General features: G+C 39.2%; 1 protein-coding gene across 1 annotated transcript in view; it reads right to left on the minus strand.

Moving 5' to 3' along the window:
• Positions 1-23,026, minus strand: part of c21h8orf34 (chromosome 21 C8orf34 homolog) — an 87,462-nt gene that overhangs the window by 11,376 nt on the left and 53,060 nt on the right. The window contains exons 8-11 of the mRNA XM_084747688.1: positions 19,669-19,804; positions 11,914-11,999; positions 11,722-11,795; positions 2,575-2,701 (exon numbers count right to left, since the gene is read on the minus strand). Of these exons, the coding sequence (XP_084603814.1) occupies positions 2,575-2,701; positions 11,722-11,795; positions 11,914-11,999; positions 19,669-19,804 (423 nt within the window). The remainder of the gene's footprint in view (positions 1-2,574; positions 2,702-11,721; positions 11,796-11,913; positions 12,000-19,668; positions 19,805-23,026) is intronic.

Genomic DNA, 23,026 nt, shown 5'->3' on the forward strand with positions numbered 1-23,026 from the left:
TGGATAAAGGCGTTAAAATGAGTTCATACTCCCAACATGTAAGGAATATATAAAACTGTATGGAAAAATATATCGTATCATCAACTATACTGAAATTTTTAAAACAATACCCATCCCTATGTGACACCGCATTCAAATTAAGCTTTATATTAAAAACCAGTGTGTAGGATTTAGTGTCATCTAGCAGGGACATCTATGCATCTTGTCCCCCTCCGAGTGTGTAAGAGAACCTATGGTGATTGTAAAATTCTTGCAAAATGCGAAAAGCCACATCTAGTGTCAGTGTTTGGTTTGTCTGTTCTGGGCTTCTACAGAAACATGGCAGTGCAACATGGCGGCATGGACCTATTGGTCCCAACAAGACAGACCTGTAAATTAATGGGGGAGCTGAATTTTTTCTTGATAAAAAGCACTATGACATTTATTTCTCACCTCCATTTCAAATGAGCCAAATTATATCAAGGCTTTATGATCTAAATGGAGAAAGAAAAGTTTTTTCTTATAACTTACGCCACATAGGCCAATGTGGTGTTTAAGTATTTATGTTAATTGGACCCACACCCTCTTTAGATAAATGTCTCATTCTAAGGTAACAATAACACAATAAATCTTATTTTCAAGGGATTATACATTATTAAACACATATTTATGAATATTATATTCAATTTCTGCCATATTCTGCTGATAAATCCCTGTAAATCCTACACACTGGATCTTTAATGTTGAAATCATTTAATAATAAATTTAGTGAGCAGTCATTCTTGGATATTATACATTATATAACATGTATGTTATGAAAAAAACATATTCATTTTATCACAAAAGGCAGATTTCACACCCACATAATTGGGGTAACAATATAAGATGAAACGTGAGGCTCTGGCTCCAAACATGGAAAGTATTAGCAGCTAATAAAGGCTTGAAAGAGCTGAATTAGGTTGTAGAACGGCTTCAGTGAACTGCCTGGTGGGAGCCCTCGGCCTGAATATTCAGTAACTCAGTGTAAAACAACTAGAAATTAATGCCATCTGAGGACCTCTGGGGCAAAACCGAGTGTGCTGTTAACACAAATGGTCCTCTTATAGTGCCTGCTAAGCACCAGCGTGCCGTTTTGTTCTGTAGGCACCGAGGGAAACAGTGTATTCAGGGCAGATGAGCTGAGAAGATTGCAGCAGCTGGGATCACTGTTGGGTGACAGTAATAAGTTTGCTAAGTGGGACCAGTATGCTTTGTGTAAGTCTGGTATGTGAAGACGGGTATGAGGTCTTTACACACAGTGACGCTGTCAAACAGAGTGGGAGGACAAGCATAAACAAACAAGTGGGTGACACATGATGGTAAATGGCGACAGTCCCTCTGGCCTCCACTCAGGCTTTCATCTGATTCATGAGTGGATACGCGCTTGATCATCGTGACAACAAAAGCAGTCTCTGAGTCACCCAGACGTCATATATATCAAAGACGAGCCTTGAACTGCATTAGGAATAAACGATTTCCAAAATGCCACACAAATTCCATTTTGTCAGACAGTCTCCAGTGCCGTGACTCAGCAGAGCTGAAAGTTATTGATTGAAACTGTCAAAGCTGGAGCTGAGATGGATTCCTGGCAAGTGGAAATGAACTTTAATTAGTTTTTCTATTTAGTCTTGACACATTTGAGCAGGAAGATCAGTTTTTAATTAACCAAGAAAATCCCTTGGCCAAAAGCAATGCATTCTTTTGCCGGACTCTCCCCCCTCCCACTCCTCCCTCTCTAAACCCCTTTCTATTTCATAAGTCTCTGTAGTTCAAAGTGCGTGTGTGTGTGTGTGTGTGTGTGTGTGTGAAAGTTTGCACAGTGTGGCCTATGTCTTGTATTCCAAGATCAGATTTACCCACTCTATTCAGTAAACAGTCCCTCCAGGATTTCGACTTTTTGTTTGCAGCCTAAAATGATTGTCATGGCAGCTTTTCTAAAAAACTGTGATACAAGTTGTAATTTTTTTAGACATTTTCCCCATGAAATTGCAGGAACCAGTAATGTTTAAAGTCATTAAAAACTGAAGGCCACTTGTTCAAGAGAGAATAAACCTGCCCTCTGCCCCGAGTGTCCTCAGTCAGTGGTTCTCGACCTTTTCAAGTCGCAATGCCCAAGAACAATCAGGCTGGTCAGCCACTAATAAGAAAAATCAGTCCCTTGCAACAATTTATGAAAATTCAACCAGTAGCAGCCCCCCATGCAAACGTCATACATGTTTTTTTGGATTTTTTTTATTTTGTCATGGGTACTGAAAAGACCACAAGATTGGTCACTGTTTGTCACCGTTATTACGTTTTTCTTAGAAAACCCAAACAGAGTGTGGTTTTATTCTCCCTGGAACAAGTTGCCTTTGATTTCTAATGAATTGTACAAAACAAAAGAAAAAAATCCAAATTTTTGGGGGGCAAAAAAAACAAAAAAAAACAGTGGTGAAATCAGGCATTTTAAGCAATCCCTCCAAAAAACCTGTGAAATCCTGAAGGGACTGAATAATCAAACTCATACACACATAAAGGCACAGCACACATGCATGCACATAAGACAGAACTGCCTACCAGCGAGCTGTTTGCCCATGTTCTCCAGCTCTTTAGAAAAGAGGGAGTCACCCAGCAGCAGGCCCGTCTGCCCGACAGAGCTCCCACCTCTCACAGCCTTCAGATCAGCCTCCCAGACAGCCTGACGCTAGTTAGCGAGGAGAACACAAGAGAGAGAAAGTCACATTAGACGAAAGACCCTTCAATTAACTCTTTATATAATTTTCAGCCATTGCTGGAAATATCTGAGCCATATCTGCTGGAAAAAAGGGGCAATTATTATTTTATGGGCTTTAGAAAAACATAAGAAACCACAGCAAGTGTAGATGAAAGCCCGGAGCATGCAGTGCACTCTGTTTAGCGAATGCGGGACGATAGACTGTCAGTAGTGGTTCAGGACATTTTTGTATAACTATCAGTAAATCTATAGGAGCTTGTATGCACACTAGTGTCCTGGCAAAGAGCCTGACAGCAGCAAACTTACACCAGCAGTTAAAGAACAATAAATCTGCCATTTTGGGTAGTTCAAGAGCACACGATATTGGTATTTTACAAAAATAAAGATGATCATATTCCAAAGCATATGAAAGAAAATTCTAAAACAGCAGATTGGATCACTTATAGGGGCCGCTCCGGCCGCTTCCTGGCCAAGTGTATGATTTGGAAAGGGACCTGTTAGGCAGAGTGAGGTTGCCAAGTCCTGTAATGGCAGCGTGCCTAATCCTCCGATTTATTCCTTTGATGGGACACAAGTGGCCAGCTGATCTGTTAAGCCCATGGACCAAACGCACATGAGCTTCAAGCACAGGTGAGAAATAAAGCCTGTCAGCCATAGTTTTATCTCCTGTAAGTTTGGTTTACACTAGATAAGTTATGATACCTCTGATGCCAGCGCTTACGTCATCTGATGTGCTAAGCTCTTAATGAGAGACAGAGTCGACTTGACAAAGTGCTGACACAGAGTACGGCCCTGCAGAGATCTGGTGATATACATACAGCGCAGTCTTCCAGCAACACTTAAAGACAAACCTGGGATATAAGAGGCTGCTCATTTTATGATTTTCAGGATTCAAAGTGGGCTTAAAAGCCTGTTCCCAAAGAAGAGGTAGGGTGAAAAACAAGTCCTCTGATAAATGACAGAACAGGATTCCCAGGGTCTGTGGCATTGATCTTTGTGTCTGTTAGATACATGAGGCCCTCAGTGGCGGCAGGACCACAACACCACAAGCCAATCCTTAATTACAGCCCTCATAAAGCAGCAAGGCGGGTTGAGCATTACAACTGAATCCCCTCCCCAACTTTATTTCTTTCTCTTTGGTGGTATCCCCCCAAATCCAACAGCATGACATCATCTTGTCCTCCTCTCTCTCTGGGTCTTCTCAACTCTGGCAAACAAGGCCACCAACAGATTCCCAGTTTCAGTTTCCCAAATGCTAATAGTCTTATACATCATTACAGTATAGAGGCGTTACAGCCATAATTCTTATGGAAATCCAAGTCAAGGTTTCACGTGGCTTATATTCTGGTTCTATATATTGGAATTTGAACATAAATTAAATAGTTTGGATTATTTAATGTGGGGTTGTGTCAGACACTCCAGTCACAGTCAGTATGTTACATAAATCTGTATCTTTTTTGGCTTTGTATGCCTTAAATGACAGGACAGCTGAAGGAAAGGGGAAGAAGAAAGTGGGGGAATGACACAGAGAAAAGGGCTGCAGGCTGGAGTCAAACCCATGGCCGCTGCAGACTGAGGCAGCAGTAGCTCAGACAGTCCTGTGTTCTGTGAGGTAAAATGACCAATTTCACCCATGGAGTACGGTTGGTTTGGAGAGAGCGATATGTGGCTTATTTAACAGCCGTTTCCCGTTGCAAAAGGCAGTCTGACAGCAAGGTAAAGTGGTGAAAATATCTGAAATATGGTGAACATTTTTGTTTAGGTGGTTGTACATTGCTTTGCTGGGTTAGGGTTAGAATGTCACATAGAAGCTTTAAAGGTCCACTGAGCAAAGGAAAGCCTGGCCTTTTTCATAAGACCATTTAATATATGCAGATTTTCTCTCATAAGCAATGTCCACTGCTTAACATTTGCATTTCTCCTGCCCTCAAGCTGCTCTGTCCACTACAGGAAAGTCTATAGTCTAATCAGGACCATATATCCTGGAAATGACTGGTGGTACTGTGGAATCCGATGGCTGGGCAAACAAACAGGATATACTGAATCTGCAAGTAATTCACCTTGCTAGATAACATCAATAAATAAACAAACATTACAATCAAATGTAAGTTGAGTTGTTTCATCAAGTTTGGCGAAGGCATACATATTTATAAAGTCACCTGGAAGACGTCAACATGTACGACGTACCTTAATAGTGCATATCAAAAAAAATCATGTACAAAACACTACGCTAGATGTGGGCAGAAAAAACTAAACAAGAAATAGCCTTGATTACACACTGAAGGGCACAATGAAGTGATGAAATTGGATTTCCTTTCACCATAGTTTAAGGCAACCATTGTCCTTATCACAACTCTGCATGACACAAGGACAAATGAGTCAAACATTTTTTTTTTTTCACTTTGTTTGGATGCTTTAATCCAAGGAAGGAACACATTTTCATCTCTCCATCTCACAAAATAAAGAGTGGTTATGATTTTGAAATGACTTATGAGTATATTAATGTCAGTGGCGCAAAACCCAAGTTGTATAATCTCTCTCCCAGTATGACAAAACTAAAAGCACTAAAAGAGAACAGGGAAAAACCCTCTGGTGATGCTTCTGCCCAAATAACAAACAAGGGTCTCACTTCTTGCCAAATTGATTCCATGTTGAGTGCAAACAAGACAGAAAGAGAGAGGATGGAAGTTTGGAGTTAAATATTTTATAGCCTGCATGTGTGCAGCTATACGTGTGTGGTCAGCAGTAATAATCACCACAATCTGGGGTTGCGTCCAACATTGCCCTCCGCACAACAAGGACTGCTGCTGATGTGTGCATGCAGTCACAGACCTCAAACATGGCTGGGATGGAAGTTTGAGCCTACTGCAGGCTTTGTAAAGCACAATTGATGGACTCCATTGTTGTGGTCCAGGCAGAGTAGCATGGGGACTAACACACACCAACACACACACGCACAATAGACACCCAAACACCAGGCCATATACAGCAACACATCGACACACAGGTGAGCAGCATTCATTTAATTATTTTTTAGGCCTTACTGTTTGAAAATTGAAAAAATTAGGCCTATGTGTTCCTTTGTGTGATAAAAGTTTTGGGTGATGAGCCTATTGCATTAAAGCCACTTCTTGTAAAACATGTGGTCAATGTTTTCAGTCTGCAGCATCCATTTCACCAATAGCTTCTGTCTCTTCAGAGGGTTAAGCTTTTCCTTTTGGTAAAACCCCAATTACAAAAAACTTAGGACGCTCATTCTGAATTTGATGTCTGCAACACATTCCTGGGACCGTGGCGTGTTTACCACTGTGTTACATCACCTCTTTTTTTTTAGCAACACTCAGTAAACATGTGGGAACGAAGGACACTAATTGTTTAAGTTTTGAAAGTGGAATTCTTTCCTATTCTTGTTTGATATATGACTTCAGTCCATGGTCTCTTTTGAGGTATTTTGCACTTCATAATGCACCACACATTTACAATTGTCTGAAATTGTCTGCAGGCAGGTCAGTCTAGTACCTGAACTCTTTTACTACAAAGCCACACTGTTGTAACGTGCAGAATGTGTCTATGCATTGTTTTACTGAAATAAGCAGGGACTCCATGCAGTAATATCTTTTATATAACATGTTGCTTTTTAATGCAACACCACCTGAGGGGTCAAAGGTCACAGACATTGTATATATCAAAGTCACCGGATTGTACACACACACATATATATATATATATATATATATATATATATATATATATATATATATATATATATATATATATATATATATATAGTTTTTACACTGTTGGACCATTGGACATTGCAGAATTTTCTGACAAAGTGTTGAACCTTTTTTTTTTAGCATTCCACAACATTTCCAGTCTTTTGTTCTTGCAGGCATTAAATTTAGAATGAGTGCAGAATTTAAAAAAACAATCATAATCAATCATCAGTCATCAAATAATCCATTTGAATATAAATTATCTTGTCTTTGCAATGATATCTGTTTTTATTTCATGTTTTACACAGCGACCCAACTGTTTTCGAATCAAGGTTGAAGTATGACTCATCCAGTGCTGAAGCACCTCCTCAAGCAAAGACGAAGACCGAAACAGAATGAGTCTTAAAAATGTGACTTCACTTTTAAGAAGGATGCAGCCAGACTGTAGCTCATGACTTAAGTTTACGCTCCATGATGGAAATCTAGAGAACTTCCAAAATGTAAAAATCAGAAGCAAAGACTCATGGCAGTCCTGCGAGTACTGCTTTTATCAAATCGAGTGAAGGATGAGCTGATGTGTGAGCGAAGAAGAGAGGATCCTGGCAGATGGGAGCTTGTCGACATAAGGAGTTGATCTGCACATGTGTGAGGCAGAGAACATTTTGTATTGTAGCACTGGGTTATTTTTATTCTAACCAAACAACAAAGTTTTTTGATTTTTACTGATTACCAGCCATTCAAACATGCAGGGAGAGAGCATTTATCTTGAGAGCACATGAGCACAGGCCACTGCCATGAAGAGAAAAGCGCAATCTTCCCGGACACTGGGATCAAAACAGTTGATTAACAGAAGTGTAAAAGCAAAAAAAACAATGTACAACATAATCAGATTCTCAAACTGGTTGATCCACTAAACTTAACTGTAAGAAACAAGTGATACTGTGTGTTTTCCAAATAACTGATTTTGCTGTTGCAGCCTCTTTTTACAGTAGCTTGCATAGCCATGGGAGGCTATGGGATACGAGGAGTAACACTCAGCTTTTAATGAGTTCCTGTTGTTTTGGCTCACAGCAGAATCACCTAACGGATTTTATGGACTGTATACAGGGCTCACAGGCTCACTGGCCCAACCACCGAGTTAGCACAGCCAACAGCAAACAGGATATTGACAATAACACAGTTAAGACTTTAACTGAAGCATTACAAAGACAGGTTGTCTGACACACTGTCTCTGCTTCAGTCATAGAAAAACAGCCAACTGAGAAAATTAAAGGTCATGCCAACAGGAGTGAAAACTAGTAAAGGGTAAACGAGAGGATACTTTGTGGGAAATCATAATTTTCATTTAGTGAGTGTCGAATAGCAGCTAGATTGTTTGTTAATGTGATTGTTGATGCAGACTGCGAGCTCTATAGCCTGTGTTTATCCTCAAGATTGCAACTCCAATCTGCTGCCAGCCACAGGCCCTCTAAGTACTGCTATATTTAGCATAACCCTCAAAACCAGTGTGTGCCACAACACAAATGTTTAGTTTCTCGGCTTTTTGTTTGTATGACATCTTGACATTAATTTTGCTAAATTTAACAAAGATTTGAAATATGATTCTGTTGACATGCTTTCTGTAATCCAACTTTTTCACTGAATTAATCTATGTGGTTTTATTTTAATATAGTACAAAATATACATTAAACCCATTTTTAAAAAGTCTCTTATAGTCCAGGCAATTTACTCCAAAACTGTGGGTCAACCTTATTCAAACTGTAACAGATTTTGTGTCCTCAATATGTTCTGAATGAACAGAAAATGAGATTAATTGTTCATAAAATTCGCCTCTTTAATGTACAAAACATTTTAAGAGATTCAAATAATGGTTCGAAGGTGTTTCACCACTTTTTTGCTCCCTAGCATCACTATATTAGTATACACATATACGTGGCAATATAAATTGGCACTAATTCATATAAATGTTGGCATTGAGTAACATAAATTTAAAACAAAATTATTCACATAATGGCATTTTCACATTACTTTCACATTACGACTGCCAAATTGACATTAATAAACATAAATGCATGCAATGATAAACATAATCTGGGCTGTTACATGTAGTAGATAGAATATCTGCTCGAGAGATCATTGAGCATAAAACTAAATTTACCACCAACTACATCCTCTTTCAGGTTGACTGTAATAAAAAAATAAATAAAAAATTTTACTTGCGCATGAAATGAGTTTCCAACACAACTCTGACTGGAAAAAGTAATTGTAAAAGAAATTTCAGAAAAGAACCGTCCATCACACACAGCTTTCTTATTCTATTCTAATCATAATTTAGGACACATAATAAGGATGACAACAAATGAAAACCAGTAATATGGAAAATCTGGAAACCTTAAACAAACCACTCAGGGACTAAAACTACACTTTGCTTTGAGATTTGCTCAGAGGATAACCATGCACGCATGACTGTGGAGGTGTGGGGAGCAGACTGGTGCCAAACATAAAAAAGCCATACAGTGTATCGGCTGAAATTCTGCCAAAATCCCCCTGGAAACAAAAATAAGCCATCACAACGGCTCTGCATAGGATCATTCACATGGCACTGCATCACACCAATTATCTTATTTCTTCCATACAAATGAACAGTTTCCCCTGGCGGATTTTACGATGGTAACACCCATACAGTACAAGTCAGAGCTAAATTTGATTAAAACATATCATTTAACACTTACAAAGGAAACTATAGAAGAATTGCTGGGGGAATTTGCTCTGGCGATTGCTTTAGGAAAGTATTTGTCTTTATGGGGCAATTATCACCTAAAAGAGCTGGCAGAGGCAGGGGGCCTGTTGGACTAATAATGATAACCATTAACAGTGTTTACTTTCCAACATCACCAGCCTTTTACTGCCCAGAGCAGGGCGATGTACAATTCAAGGCATACTTCATTTAACGACAGCTATACATGATGAAATGTGCTAATAATTAAATACGACCTCAACATTTCAAACCTAGAAAAAGTTGCATGCATCCTTTCTTTCACGCTTACAACCAGTGCAACGTGTGAAGAAACAACTGGACACTTGTCTATCAATTCAAAAGACAGCAGGAGCAAAAAATAACCACCAACAAGGATTCATTTTTAAACCTAATTACATGATGATTTAACTTTAATTATCTTGCACCAAACTTTTAAACTAATTTTAAAATTCTGAAAGATTACATTTAAACCTCTATTTCAGTGGTTCCCAAACTTTTTCTGGCATGCCCCTCTTCAGAGGCTGGAAAAAAGTTTTTGACTCCCCACAATTATTAGCAATTATTAACAATAAATGGGGAAACAACTAATAAAAAATGTAAATTCAGTGGAATAAAGGTCAGTAAAATAGCATTTGCAAACTCGTTTGTTTTCCCCCCTACATAAATCATATTGTTTTAACTCCAATTCAAAATGTGATTCAATCTTAAACTTACAGTTAAATCAACACACTAGGATTCACTAAACTAAGATTAGATTTAGTTTTTTGTGCAACAGAGCCCTGCTTCATTTTAAATATGGATTTCCTCATTTTAAACCTAGTTTTGCTAAACTATGATAAAAACTAATCTTATATTCAATTATTTGTTTTTCCAACATTGTCTTAGTTACATTAAAAAAGAAACTGCCTTCAGAGTTATTTCTCACACTGTATGACTTCCATCATTGTGTTTTTTTCCAAATTAGCTCATAAAAGCATTACTTTTTTTCCCCATACCGTTAAGCGATTGTGGCCCACGAGCCCCCGAAGGACCCTTAAAACTAACAAGCTATTACAAATTGTGTTTGCCTTTCAAAGACAGCCAAACATAAGCAATTAAAACACAAAACAACCACATTAGCGACAGTAGATGACAGGAGACGTTTGCACTTGCAGTTTCCATATGGGACACATTAGTACGTTGTTCTTAAATGTGCCAGACAGGACTTAACCTATGGAGATGTATGGAGATTTAGTGTAAGAGGAGAGTTGGAGCGTTTAGTCCTCCTGGTATAAGCAGCTGCAAAATAACCACTGACCTGTGGACGTGAGGGTCAGTGGTGAATAGGACATCAGATTTAGGTTTCTGCAGGTTTCAACAAGTCAAATTTAAGACTTGTTAAGACCATTATAAATATTTAAGACCATTTTCACATTTATACTGGCAAAAAAGTACAAGCACAGTGTGCATTTTTGATTGTTGGTTTTATTATGTAGTTATTACAGCATGATTAATAAAAGATTTCTCAAAAACACCTTTAAAAACAAGACTCAAGTTAATGCAACTTAATAAGAGTAATGTTAACTTCATCCAATAAATTTTAAGAGCTGTAAAAGAGTTATTTAAGACATTTTAAGGCCTAAATGTGAGATTATTGGATTTTAGACTTTTTAAGGACCTGCAGAACATTGATTATCTGGTCAGACCTTAACTTTTCAGTTCACATTCAAGGAAAAAAAATAAAGTAAAATAATGGCACACAGTTTCTCTAATTTCTCAATAGTGGCTAGTGTATTTGGCTTAATCCATCAGACTTCCGACTACAGCACTTTGATTCAACAGAGCCTTCAGTTTCTAAAAGTCTGCTGCCAGTTAGTCTGGAGCCTCTCTGCATCTGCTGCACACACGGAGCAATGCTTTGGCTCCGAACCCCTTTCTTTCTTCAGAAAACGCCGTAAAAAGCCTTGTCTAACACTTGGATCAGGCAATTATAAAATAAAGGTATTGGCTTTTTTAGGAGGGTAATTAAATAAAGGTACCGCCGTCTTTATTAACAGCATGTGAGTGTCTACGTCTGGTGTGCGCCACATTAGGCCTCTATAGATTTCTTTCCCTGAAGCATATGAGGTTATCACGCAAGCCTCCTGTTTAACAAACCTGTGTGTACTCCTATAATCCATAAATATTTAGTTCTATTGTATAAAACATCTAAATAAGCCTCAATTGTTGCTGTGTTACAAGATATTCTTTTCATTTATACCTTTCAGATTGCACACAAGCGCCCTGAGAGGTAAGCAAAGTGATACAGGGAGATTTGTGATCGGGGTATCACTTATTCAGCACTATCAACTGCTGTGTAAATTTCCACATGAGGATGGATCAGTTTTGCGTGGGTTCTGTCCTATTAACAGGAGGCTCGAGGTGGTTTTTCACTCACTCTCGGGACAATAGAGGCTGTGGCGGAGAGAGCGACACGGTAATTGATGGCTGTAAAGTGATCTTAATTGTTTGGTGATGGATGTAGGGAGGACACTTACAGAGGCTGACACTTGAGACAAGGCCTCGCATTCCTGCAGCCGTCCCGCCGCTGTGTCCACCCCAGGCAATGGAGCTGCTCCAGACAACACACACACGCAAACATAAAAAAAAAAAAAATGGACAGAGCAGAGCGTGAGACCACAAAAATGTTTAAAAAAAACTTTGAATTTGAGCTGTGTTGTGCAACTTACAGGAGATGTCAGGTACAGCTTGTTCAGATATGTGAGGCCTGTGCTCCTCGTCAGATCTGGTGTCTGATAGGCTGTCCCCCTGCAACCTGGAGACAACACATAACACATACTGTATACACAACTGTACACACTGGCAGGCGAGTGCGTTTCAATAATCTCTGAAATCTGCATTTTTCAGCCACAAGACTGCAGCGCATGTTTGGAAATTGAATGCCAGATAGCGAAAAGACAAGCAAGTCTCTATCAGTCTGAGGTGATGAGACAAAGAGGAAGTGTTTAGCAAGTTTATGATCTCCTCCCCTGCAAAATCTGGAAATGGAATAACATGAGGGTCAGTTTTGGGGCACGAATCCTATCGTTTCATCACAGCTGAAAAAAATATTCCTTAGTATTTTGACATGAAACCAAGCATGGTTAAAATTGTACACAGCTCACTTGTTTCAGAAGCAACTTCACTCAAAACCAAAAAAGGAAAAGAAAAAAAGATAAACAGAGTACAGATTCTGTTTCCCCTTAAATCCATCGGCTCTTTATCATAATGTGTTCCAAGCCCCCATAGCTTTTTTTTTTCTCAAAAAGATATCTGTTTGGACTGAATCTGAAGCAGGTCTGAAACATTTGGCTGTCTCTTTAAGGTACTAATAATGATAACCATTAACAGTGTTTACTTTCCAAGATCACAAGCCTTTTACCGTCCAGACCAGGGCGATGTACAGTGCAAGGCATACTTCATTTAATGACAGCCATGCATGATGAAATGTGCTAATAATTAAATACGACCCCAAAGTTTCAAACCTAGAAAAAGTTGCACGCATCCTCTCTTAAACCAAAAAAAACAATGCAACAAGTGAAGAAACAATTGGACACTTTTCTACCAGGTCAAAGGAGACTTGTGTTTTCACAAATTTAGTACCTAAGGAAGTATTGAAACAGGAGATAACGAGAGGAGGACTTGAGGAGGTTTAACTTGAGACAGACGGAGCAAAATAATCAAGTTGCTCAATGAATCTGGCAAACACGTTTTTTGTTTCAAAGAAGAATAAAATAGAGCTACTCTGCCGAGCCATCATGAGTAGAATAACAAAGCTAAAAAGCTTTTATCTGGCTAGGAAATTTTGTAATGTTTTGATACTTTTTTCACCGATGTTAAGTAGCAAATAATGTAACATTCTGTTAACTTTTGTAACATTTTGTTAAGGAACACAGAGCAGCCAAAAGTTAAAGTTTTCCCCTGTTCTTTTAGACTTACTTGGTCCCAACAGCACTCAAATTTATTTATTTATTTATTTTAAATTGGGTAAGCAAGCATCTCCATATTAATTGAACTATTTAATTTTGGCTTAAAGAAACACAGACCTAAATCATTCAGTTGTTTTTTTTGTTTTTTTTTAACATAATGTGTTCCAAGCCCCTATAACTTTTTTCAAAGATATCTGTTTGGACTGAAATGCAAGCGGGTCTGAGAGATTTGGCTGTCTCGTCAAGGTACTAACAGATTTAGTCTCCCCTGTGATGCAAAAGTATACTGTGGGTGAAAGACAAACAGCAATTCAAATGCCTTGTCAGTGGGAAGATAAACATGTTACACATGGATTTTTCACTGCCTTCACACTCTTCTGAAAGCTAATTCACACACTCCAACATCAGTGTGGAATTAAACACTGCTTTTGTTTTTGGACAGCATATTTTTAACGACTGCACATATTAACTATAATTATACAACAAGTAGTTCCTGCCAAGCAATCTGATTGGGCGAGCAAACATTTAGAACGTGATCAAATCAGCATGACCACACACCAGGCTCATTACTAAAAATATTACTCCGCCCAGAGGGAAGATGTTCTTGAAACATTTTTATCTATGAGAATAAATCCCAAATGAGAGCGACTATGACCTCCAGTTAGGTTATTTCTTGTATCTGTTTAAGTAAAGAATAATTAAATCAACTGTTGTTAATGAACATATTTAATGTTGGTGATAGATTGCTGCAGAGCACCACTTTAATGGAGCTGCGGCAAGCTGGAGAACAGTTTTGTGACTGCAGTGAAAATGTTGTTTTTGAAATTTTAAATGCCAACAAATATGACATTTGAACTTTTACTTTTTTCAAATTTTGGAAACATTTTTTTTTTTACTTTTGGACAGACACTGGTGAGTCTGTGTTACTAGTTTAAAAATACAAATCAGTCCATGGAACAGGGTGGGAAATTAGTAAAAAAAGTAAAATATGAAAATGGCTGGTAGATTTCATACACAATTGACATGTGTGCTGCAGTGGTAAACTAGGTTTCATTGCATAAGAGTTCTAGTGACATGACAGATTGTTTTTCAATTTTCTGTCAGACCCCCCTTTGTTTCCGAGGAAACAAAGATAACTCAAGCAAGTTTTTCATTTTCAGAGCAAATTGCCCATAACTGCCAAATTGCCAATACATTTTGATCATATGTTTTATTTTGTTGGTAACTGCTGTATAATCCCACAATATATCATTTAACATACTGTGGATGAAAGGCAAACAGTGATTTAAGTGTCTGTTCAGCGGGAGCATAAACATCTTACACGTGGCTTTTCACTGCTTTTACGTTCTTCTGCAATCTAATTCACACACTCCAACATCAATGTGGAATTAAACAGCGTTTATTTTTCTGCTGCATATTTGTATCAACTGTAAATCATACTTAACTGTAATTACACACTACTTTAGCTGAAAATGCTTTCGCTGCATGCTATTTCCATGTCATCGGTGCAGCCATTAGATGAAGACAAAGGAAAAGCGATCCATGTGCTTTTATGGCGCGGCTGCATTCCGTCACAGCCACAGGGCCTCTTGGTTTCTACCTCTACGAGGAGGGTAAAAGCAGAACACAGCTTTTTAAAGTGTATTCTATTTCTTTCCTTCTTTATACATCCTTCTCCTTGTCCTTCCCTCTCTTTAATGGTCTTTATAAGACCATTAAAAAGTACCCAAGATGACTATCACAAGGTCTCCCCATTCTCTGAACAAAAGCTGTGCATAGCCGCAAGTCCCTACTACCATTCCCTCAGTGCATTCCTGATATGAAAACAATTAATTTAATGAGAACTACAAGCCCAAATGAGGTTTGTGGAGATCTATCCATTTCCTTGGACCACGCTGCCAACTCCTCCGGACTGTGCCCAAGATCTGGGATGCGTTTGCACACAGGAGGTTTTGTGGCAGGAGCGCGCAGCCGTTAAAAGAGCCGATCGGGTGCATGAAGGAGGTGGATGAAATACTGGTGTGACCACAGCTATAGCCCGAGAGACAGAGACATGCCCACAACACACAGGCCACACGGCACTTTACACTTCAACCAACCAGTAGAGAGCCAGAGGAAGCAGTGTGTTTCCTGACCTGCCACTGCTGGTTAGGAGCCACACAGGCTGACTGGACTGTTTGGTGGTGAGGACAGGAGGAGAGGAGAAGGACAATGGCAGACGAAGGTGTCTAAATGTTGGGGAAAAATCCAGTTTGAGGTCAGCGAGTTCAAAAGGAAAAATGATTCAATCATGCAAGATTTAGTGTCAGAAATTCAAACTCAATAAGGCAATAAAGATTACAGAAATACGGTAAATATCTTAAAATTAATATACACCTTAAATCTTTTTAAAACAAGCTTTTAGATTTTCAAGTTTTCAGAAATTAATCAGGCTGTATTAGAGAAACTTCCTCAAGGTTAGAACCTAATTGACACAAGCAATGTAACGTCCCAAAATCTTTAATAATCACTCTATAACTTTAGGGTAACTATTAGGCAGGCCTAACTTTCAGTTTTAGCCTTGGAAACTGATGGATAAGATGGATACATTGGTGCATAAACCGTAAAACGTCTGACATCTCAAATCTCACAGGCGAGGACACCGCTCTTGATTTACGTCCCTGGGCTTGGGGCCGCTATTTGTCCCTTATTTTTTTGCTTTGTAGGTGGCAACCCTACTAAACAGGGGCTAATGGTATCATTAGCTACCAGCAGCAAATAGTTGTGTTATCTAACAGTTGCAAACAGCAGTGTTAGCAGTAGCTCAGTGTTAAAAAACACTGTATACAAAGCTGTTAGGCTTGGCAACATGAGAAAAGTAGTGTTGGTTGCTAGGTGACAGACACAGAAGTTGATAAGCAACGTTGAATTGAGTATTTAAGTTTTCCTAACCTGAGATAAGACAGGAAGAAGTAAGATAACACAACATTCCTAAAGTTACTTAGGATTAGGTTCTATAATACAACTGTACCAAACAATCCTATCTTAGAATCTTCCTACCTTAAGACTTAAGAGTCTAAAGTTAGTACTGTGGCCCTCAAGTCCAAAATGGCAAATAGTGTTTTCTTTATTATAATTACTATATTAAGTATTTTGTTAAAAATAAAAGGCAGATTTTTCATCCGCATGATGATACTGTGTATTTTATAGTAATTTGTTTACGTATTTTATACAATTACAGGTGGATCTTTAACATAATAACATACAGGCACATGGCTGGAAATTAATAACTGCTCACTGGGGAGGAACCAAGTTGTCGCCTTCACGCTGTGGGTGTGAAAGTAAGCATTACCTCTCTTTAGCTCTGGGTGGTACATGGTAAAGCCAAGTGGCTTGGTCTTGTCTGACCACTTAGACAAGGAGAAGGAGCGGATACAGCATACACAGTTTTGAATAAAACTGTATTCCAGTGCAATGCAGGACCTCACTGACCCAACAGAGTTCACATGCAGAAAAAAAGGAAGTCTAAGGGGTGATGGGTATGTGAGGAATGCTTATCCAACTTCAGTGTTCAGAATTGCATACAGGACTAAGCAATACGCTATTAGCTTTGTGATTGTTTGTATAATACCAGAAAGAATCCTGCCAATATTCTCAGTCCTGAATTTTATACTCAACAAAGTTAAGTTTTAAACTTCAGCCTGAGTATGAAGTCACATCTGTACAGTAGTGCTGTCTGCAGGTGTGAAACACTAACTGTGCCACATATGTTAGTGCTCTGAGGAGTCAGTTTAAAGGTTGGCCCCATACTGAACTATGTTTGAAAGGTGTTTCTGGCAATCCCATCAAGACAGAGTGTTAATGCAGACAGTATAAAGTCTCTGTTAGGACTACCGCTCTCCTGCTCGCTCCTAAAGGCTTTTTGGAAATATGTTATTCCAACAGTTTCTAAAATCTTGAAAATCTCATGTTGACTTTGATCCTAAAATGTGGATACTTGGTGATTTCTGCTTGCTTAATATGACTCATCATGAAAAGTGTTCATCCCACTTGCAAGTGCTGCAGGAAAAAACGTATACTCAAACTGGAAATCTGAAATATCCCCAGATTATAAACACGATCAGTGAACTTGCATTCTACAGTACTCCTGAGAAGCAGTTTATTCTTTATCTCTTTATTTTGAGAGCATACTTACACTTCTGTTGCATTTACAGATTTTGTATTTTGTACTTTGTATATTTCCAATATATCTCCACGCTGCTCCCTAACCTCTGCCTCCACTACCTTGTGTTCACAGGGGTTTACTGTGTGTATGGGTGCAAGGGCATGCATGCACATGTTTTATGCATCGATTCATGAATATCTGTGTGTGCATGCATGACCTTCTGCACTTCAGAACTCTTGATTTCAGAATTACGTGTCTCTAGAACAGCACAAATAGCATACCCTGCGTGCAACACTTTTCCAGCTTAGTGATCTGTTTATGGCCCTTACACTCACCAAAAATGACTATGAACGACCACGACTCCTTCGCCAATAGAACTTGGGGAAGGATTTTGTGGTCAGGTTATAGAGGACGAAGCAAGAATTTGGACTGAACAAGAAGGAGAGAGGCAGACAGAGGAGAACAGATGTCTGACATTTCAGTCATGAAGAAAACTCGGAGAATGAGCCAAAAAACGACTACAGATACAGATGCTGTTTTGCTCCAACCCAGGGACTCAATGATAAGCCAATGGTATAAACTATTCTATTCCACAGATACCATTCATGCTCCTGTAGGACCTCTGACAATATCCCGCAGCAAATGCGTGGAGCGATACTGATAAGCAGCATGAATGAAAGAAGAGTAGGAAACAAACAAATTCCAAACCCCAAACAGAGGAGGCCGTGCAGGCAGATGTGCGCCTGGCGTCTCATCGAACAGATACCAGTTTATCTTTGACTGGCATCAAAGAAAAGTCCTGCCCACACCTGCCTGCAGTATCACACCCAACACTCAGAAACCCGAGCTCTAAGACCGATGCTGATGATCAGAGGGAACAGGAAATGTGTCAGAAGAGAAAACAGTGATAAAGACAGAAAGGGTGATAATGGAGACGATTATCAGTGCACAGCCTGATTTGTGAAAGCAGGGAACACCGGAACGCACTTCAGATATGATATTATTCTCTGTTCTGAATGTTGAAGTATGCACCTCTGATACAGATGCAGAGAGAGTGGTTAGAGGGAGTGGAGGGTAGGGCACAAGGAGGAGTCATGACCCGGGATCAGAACAAGTTTGGATGATGCTAAAATGCAGCTGAATTTATATAACTGAAAGCCTTAGAGCAACAGTTCAACATTTTGGGAGATTATTTGTGTTTTTTGCTAGATGAGAAGATCAATACTACTCTTATGTCTGTCTGGTAAAAATAGGTTAACAGCCAGAAGACGGTTAGACTAAAAAAACATTAATGATCACACTATGTGACTTTCAAAGAAGTTCAAATAATCTGAATGCTAGGCCTTAAAATATCTTAAAATGTCTTAAGATTTTGACAGGTCCTAAATATAGACTGGATTATGAAATTACTGTTACCTCAGTCTCACTGTAAAAAGAACTGTATTGATTGCAGTGTAACAACTACAAAACAAAATATTTGCTAGAATGTAAAACAAGTTACTGTTGTTGTTCTGCATAGCCAGGCCTGTCAAGAAAGCATGCACCAGTGCTGCTGGAGGTGGTGCTAGTTTCTTTGTAGCTACAACTTTCCTTCTCTGTCTCTCCCTCTTGACTCCTCTCCTCATCCAGCCTATGTCTGCTTTCATTGACCATAACTGTTGCATGGCTCCTAGAGACATCCTGGACACGACCAGATATTAAACCTGCTTGATATCTTTTGTCTATCAGCAAGGCATGTTTTAAATACTTAGATTATAATATTTATATAATATTTTCTAATGGTGTTTTTATTGTGTGTTTCCTTTCTTTTGTATTGATGCTATTTCTTTCACCAGGACCTGAGTGCCTCATTTTGTTCAGTCATGTTTAACATGTTCTAGAATGACAAAAAAAGCATCCTTATCCTCATTATCCTTTTTAGTGAGCTCAGTTCACACAAAAGCAATCGTCGCTCACAGGAGTGCGCACCAATTTCCCTTTGGGCTTTTATCTGCATTCTCCGAAACTTATCGGCGAGTGGAAAAACAGGGGTAGAATCCTGTAGGGTGAATTTGGCTTTAGCCCATCTCCCCTGGTTGCCTGGCAACCCCATGGTGATGACAAGACTTCAGGAAGTTACTGCTCCTGGCCCAGAAATAGTCGAGCACATAACCCCTTGTAAAAACTTGTTTTTACACCTGTTTCCAGTCTTTATGCTAAGCTAAGCCAACTGGCTGCTGACTATGGTCGTATATTCACTGGACATGAGTGGTATCGATCTATGCATATAACTGAAGAGAATTTCACACAGTGTCTGACTGTCTCTACCAAGCTGCAATGTTGACAAGAAAACTCTCTCCAAGGTACAAATATGAGAAGCAAACAGCATTTACCTGGCACACCTAGAGCAGATGTTGAGTGTAACTTTGGCCTGCGGTTCAGGCTGATAGGAGCTGCGTCCCTGGCTGAACTTACTGCCGGATGGAGCCAAACCCGTCACACCCTCCATCCGCAGGTCATCCAGGTCCTCTGAGGGGGAGGAGAAGGAGAGCAAAGAGACACAAGGACAGACAAAGGAGGGAGAAGGAAACCAAGGAAAAAGGGAGAGAAAACAAGAGGGAGAAATGACAGTCATTAATCATACTTTGGTCTCTCTCTTGTCAATATGATGCCAGTGATGACAGTCTGCTTAGAGCCAAAAGAGCAAGTAAGCACATCACAGTAAATAAACTTTCTCAGCCTGACCAGGCTGCTGTGCTCACTCACACGAATCGAACACACAAAAATACACACATTCAGACCGAAAAAAAACTGCTCGCATCATCAAGTCTTTGTTATAGGGAGTGCTGTGGAAGAGTCGATGACAGCGCCGCATCATGGCGGCACAGAAACAGGAAGGGTACGCTAACAAGCTGAGGCGGAAGGCAGACAAAGAACAATGAAGTCGGCGAGGAGAAATGAGCGGTAAAGAGGGAGATGGAGAGCTGGAAAGTTGGGTTTCGTCTGATCTTCCCCTGTGTCCTCCAGAGCACACACACATAGAGCCTCTTCCCTCTGACTCTTTAAAGAAGTCCATATGTATCAGACACGCCAGCATTGTTCATCCTAACCTCTCACTTTGGTCGTTTGTCTCTGCAGCCACAATGTGAACAAACGCTCACACCCCCACAAACACGCAGAGATGGCAGGTGTAGATGTCCTTTTTTTAAACTCTTTTATTAAGGGATAGTAGATTATTTGAGGTGGGACTGTATGAGATACTTTTCCAAAGACAGTGTATTTTTACAGTAGATGGAGGTACTAACATCGTACCATTGCACTACCTTTTTTCCCTTCCTAATACCAAATACCTGAACTCTGCATATCAGCCAAGCACTGATGCTGTAAAGAAAAAAAAATTAACAAATGTACTAACACTTTACAGATGTGATGCAATGCTTTGTTGTATGGCCTGGCTCAGGTTAAACCCTTCCTAAAACATGAACAAATACATACTGAGAATGAAAGCCATAGAATATAACTTTGCCATCCTAGGAAAAAAATAGTCTATGGCACACTGCTGGAAAGTAGCGGGGTCATGTTTCTGGGTTTTTGAATTACTTGGTATTGGATCTGTGAATAGACAATGCCAGCATTTTAGGCGGTATCAGAGGCATTTTTCTAATATAATAGCATTGGAACAACCCTATTTTTAGCCACTTCAAAAAGGTCAATCCAAAAAACATTAAAATCAGCTTAAATGTACTTTATAGTTAGGATATTTTCCTTTACCTTGCCATCAGACAGCTTCTTCTGATGGGAAACTGCTGTGATATAAGCCAAATATTGCTCTCTAACACTTAAAAAGACAGAAGTCAGACAGTAACAGGTAGTTACTAGTAGTAGTAGTAGTAGTAGTAGTAGTAGTAGTAGTAGTTAGAAGGTAGTCCAGCAACTCCCATGTTGTGCATTTAAAATCACAGTTTTTCCTCAAGGAGTCTGGTGGCCTTGGAGAAAGCTCATTTAACGGCTGTTTCAGATCAGAAAAAGCTCTCTCACAGCAAGGTAAAGTAGTTAAAATATTCTAAACATAGCGTCCACTTAAACTGATATTGATTTTGACCACTGTCTACTGTACGTAATGCAACGACAATCAATTAGTATATACATACAACCCTGCTTCAAATAATCAGAGCTATCCCTTTAAATAAACTTTCTTTTCGTCTGCCTTCCATCTCTTCCAAGATATCTGCTTTATCTCAAATATACAGATGTTCCCTGAGCATGAAATTCTCTCCACATGGAAGAATTGGAAGTTTGAAGTTTGGATGCGAGACAAGACTAAACAGGGTCATCAGTTATCATATCAGAGCACTAAATGTTCAGGATCAGGACTCAGAACGTGACACACATTTATTTAATAGACACTGTGCTAGCATGATAGGGAAAGAAAGCATAAATCACGCCAATAACAAGATTTATGAAAGAACTGCAGTGAAGAATAATAATATGAAGTCTGTGTTTTGTGTAGCAAAGCAGAGAATTGTAACGGTTCGTTAAATGTAACAGAGGATCAAAGGGGAGAGTCAGAATCGGCCAGACCATATTGGTTTTGAATGCATCCTCAAGAGATAGAACATATTGCAGCACTTTCCGTGTTTTGAGAACGAACAGCGAGTGGGTGTCTGGACTCTTACTTGGTTAAGTTTGCTGGTCAAGCTTTTTAAACACACGTTGAATCACACAGAACTTTTTGACCGGTCACCATAACAATATTTGTCCCTTTCTTCCCATTAGACCAGAAGAATTTAGGAGTCTTGCCAACAAGGGGGGTCGCCTTCAGGACATAAAGTGTATTCTTCTCGCATCTCACTGCCATTGTTTCTGCTCTTGTACGTACAGTGCAGTGCCATACAGTTCATGTCTGCGTATGTGTGTGTGTGTGTGCATCGAGTCATTGGAAACCAACATTGATACTTTTCACTTAGAGATCACGTTACCTGGCCCCTGGTTTGGGGGGAAAAATGGGCCTCACACCTTGAAAGAGGAGAATGCATGACTAATCACCGGGATTAGATTAGATGACACTTGCTCATGAGAACTCTCTCCCTCCATCCATCAGCGTGGCACAGAGCCAGAAAATCTCACCTGTCTCCTTTGGGTGTCAGGAAATCACTCGGACGAGACTGCCGCTGCCTCAGTCTAATCCACTAATAATCCTGACCTGATTAGCTAAACAGTCTTGTGTTAATTGATTCTTTTTGTTTTGTTTTTTTTCACAGTACCGCAATGCACAAGCAAAAATAAAGAGAATAGATTAATGCACAGTTTGTATTGTTTATTATATAGTTTAACACTATTTTGTGTATTTTTAGCTGTGATGGCAGCATGTCTGTCTTTGTTTCAGACTGAAATGTCTTGACAACTACTGGAAGGATTACCATTATGTTTTAAAAGGACAACTATAATCTTTATACTATATATATACAGTATACAGATATATATCTGTGTACAGCATCAGCCAACAAACTTACAAATGTTTCAAAGTTGAAGTTTTAACTAGTTTTGATTATTACAGTCTTTGACATAAAAAAAACTGTTGGAAAAAGATCTTAATCAATAAATCTATCCAAGACCTTTAACAAAATCTGGGAGTTTCTTTTTTTTTTTCACATTTTGATCACTGACGTTGGCTACTCCACTCACATTGTGTCCAGGCTGTCTGACAAGTGTTGTTTTAGTCTTTAGGAGGACCGATACATTCCAGTAATA

Source organism: Lutjanus erythropterus, chromosome 21 (assembly GCF_056507025.1).
Source record: "Lutjanus erythropterus isolate fLutEry1 chromosome 21, fLutEry1.hap2, whole genome shotgun sequence".
Lineage (NCBI taxonomy): Eukaryota > Metazoa > Chordata > Actinopteri > Lutjaniformes > Lutjanidae > Lutjanus > Lutjanus erythropterus.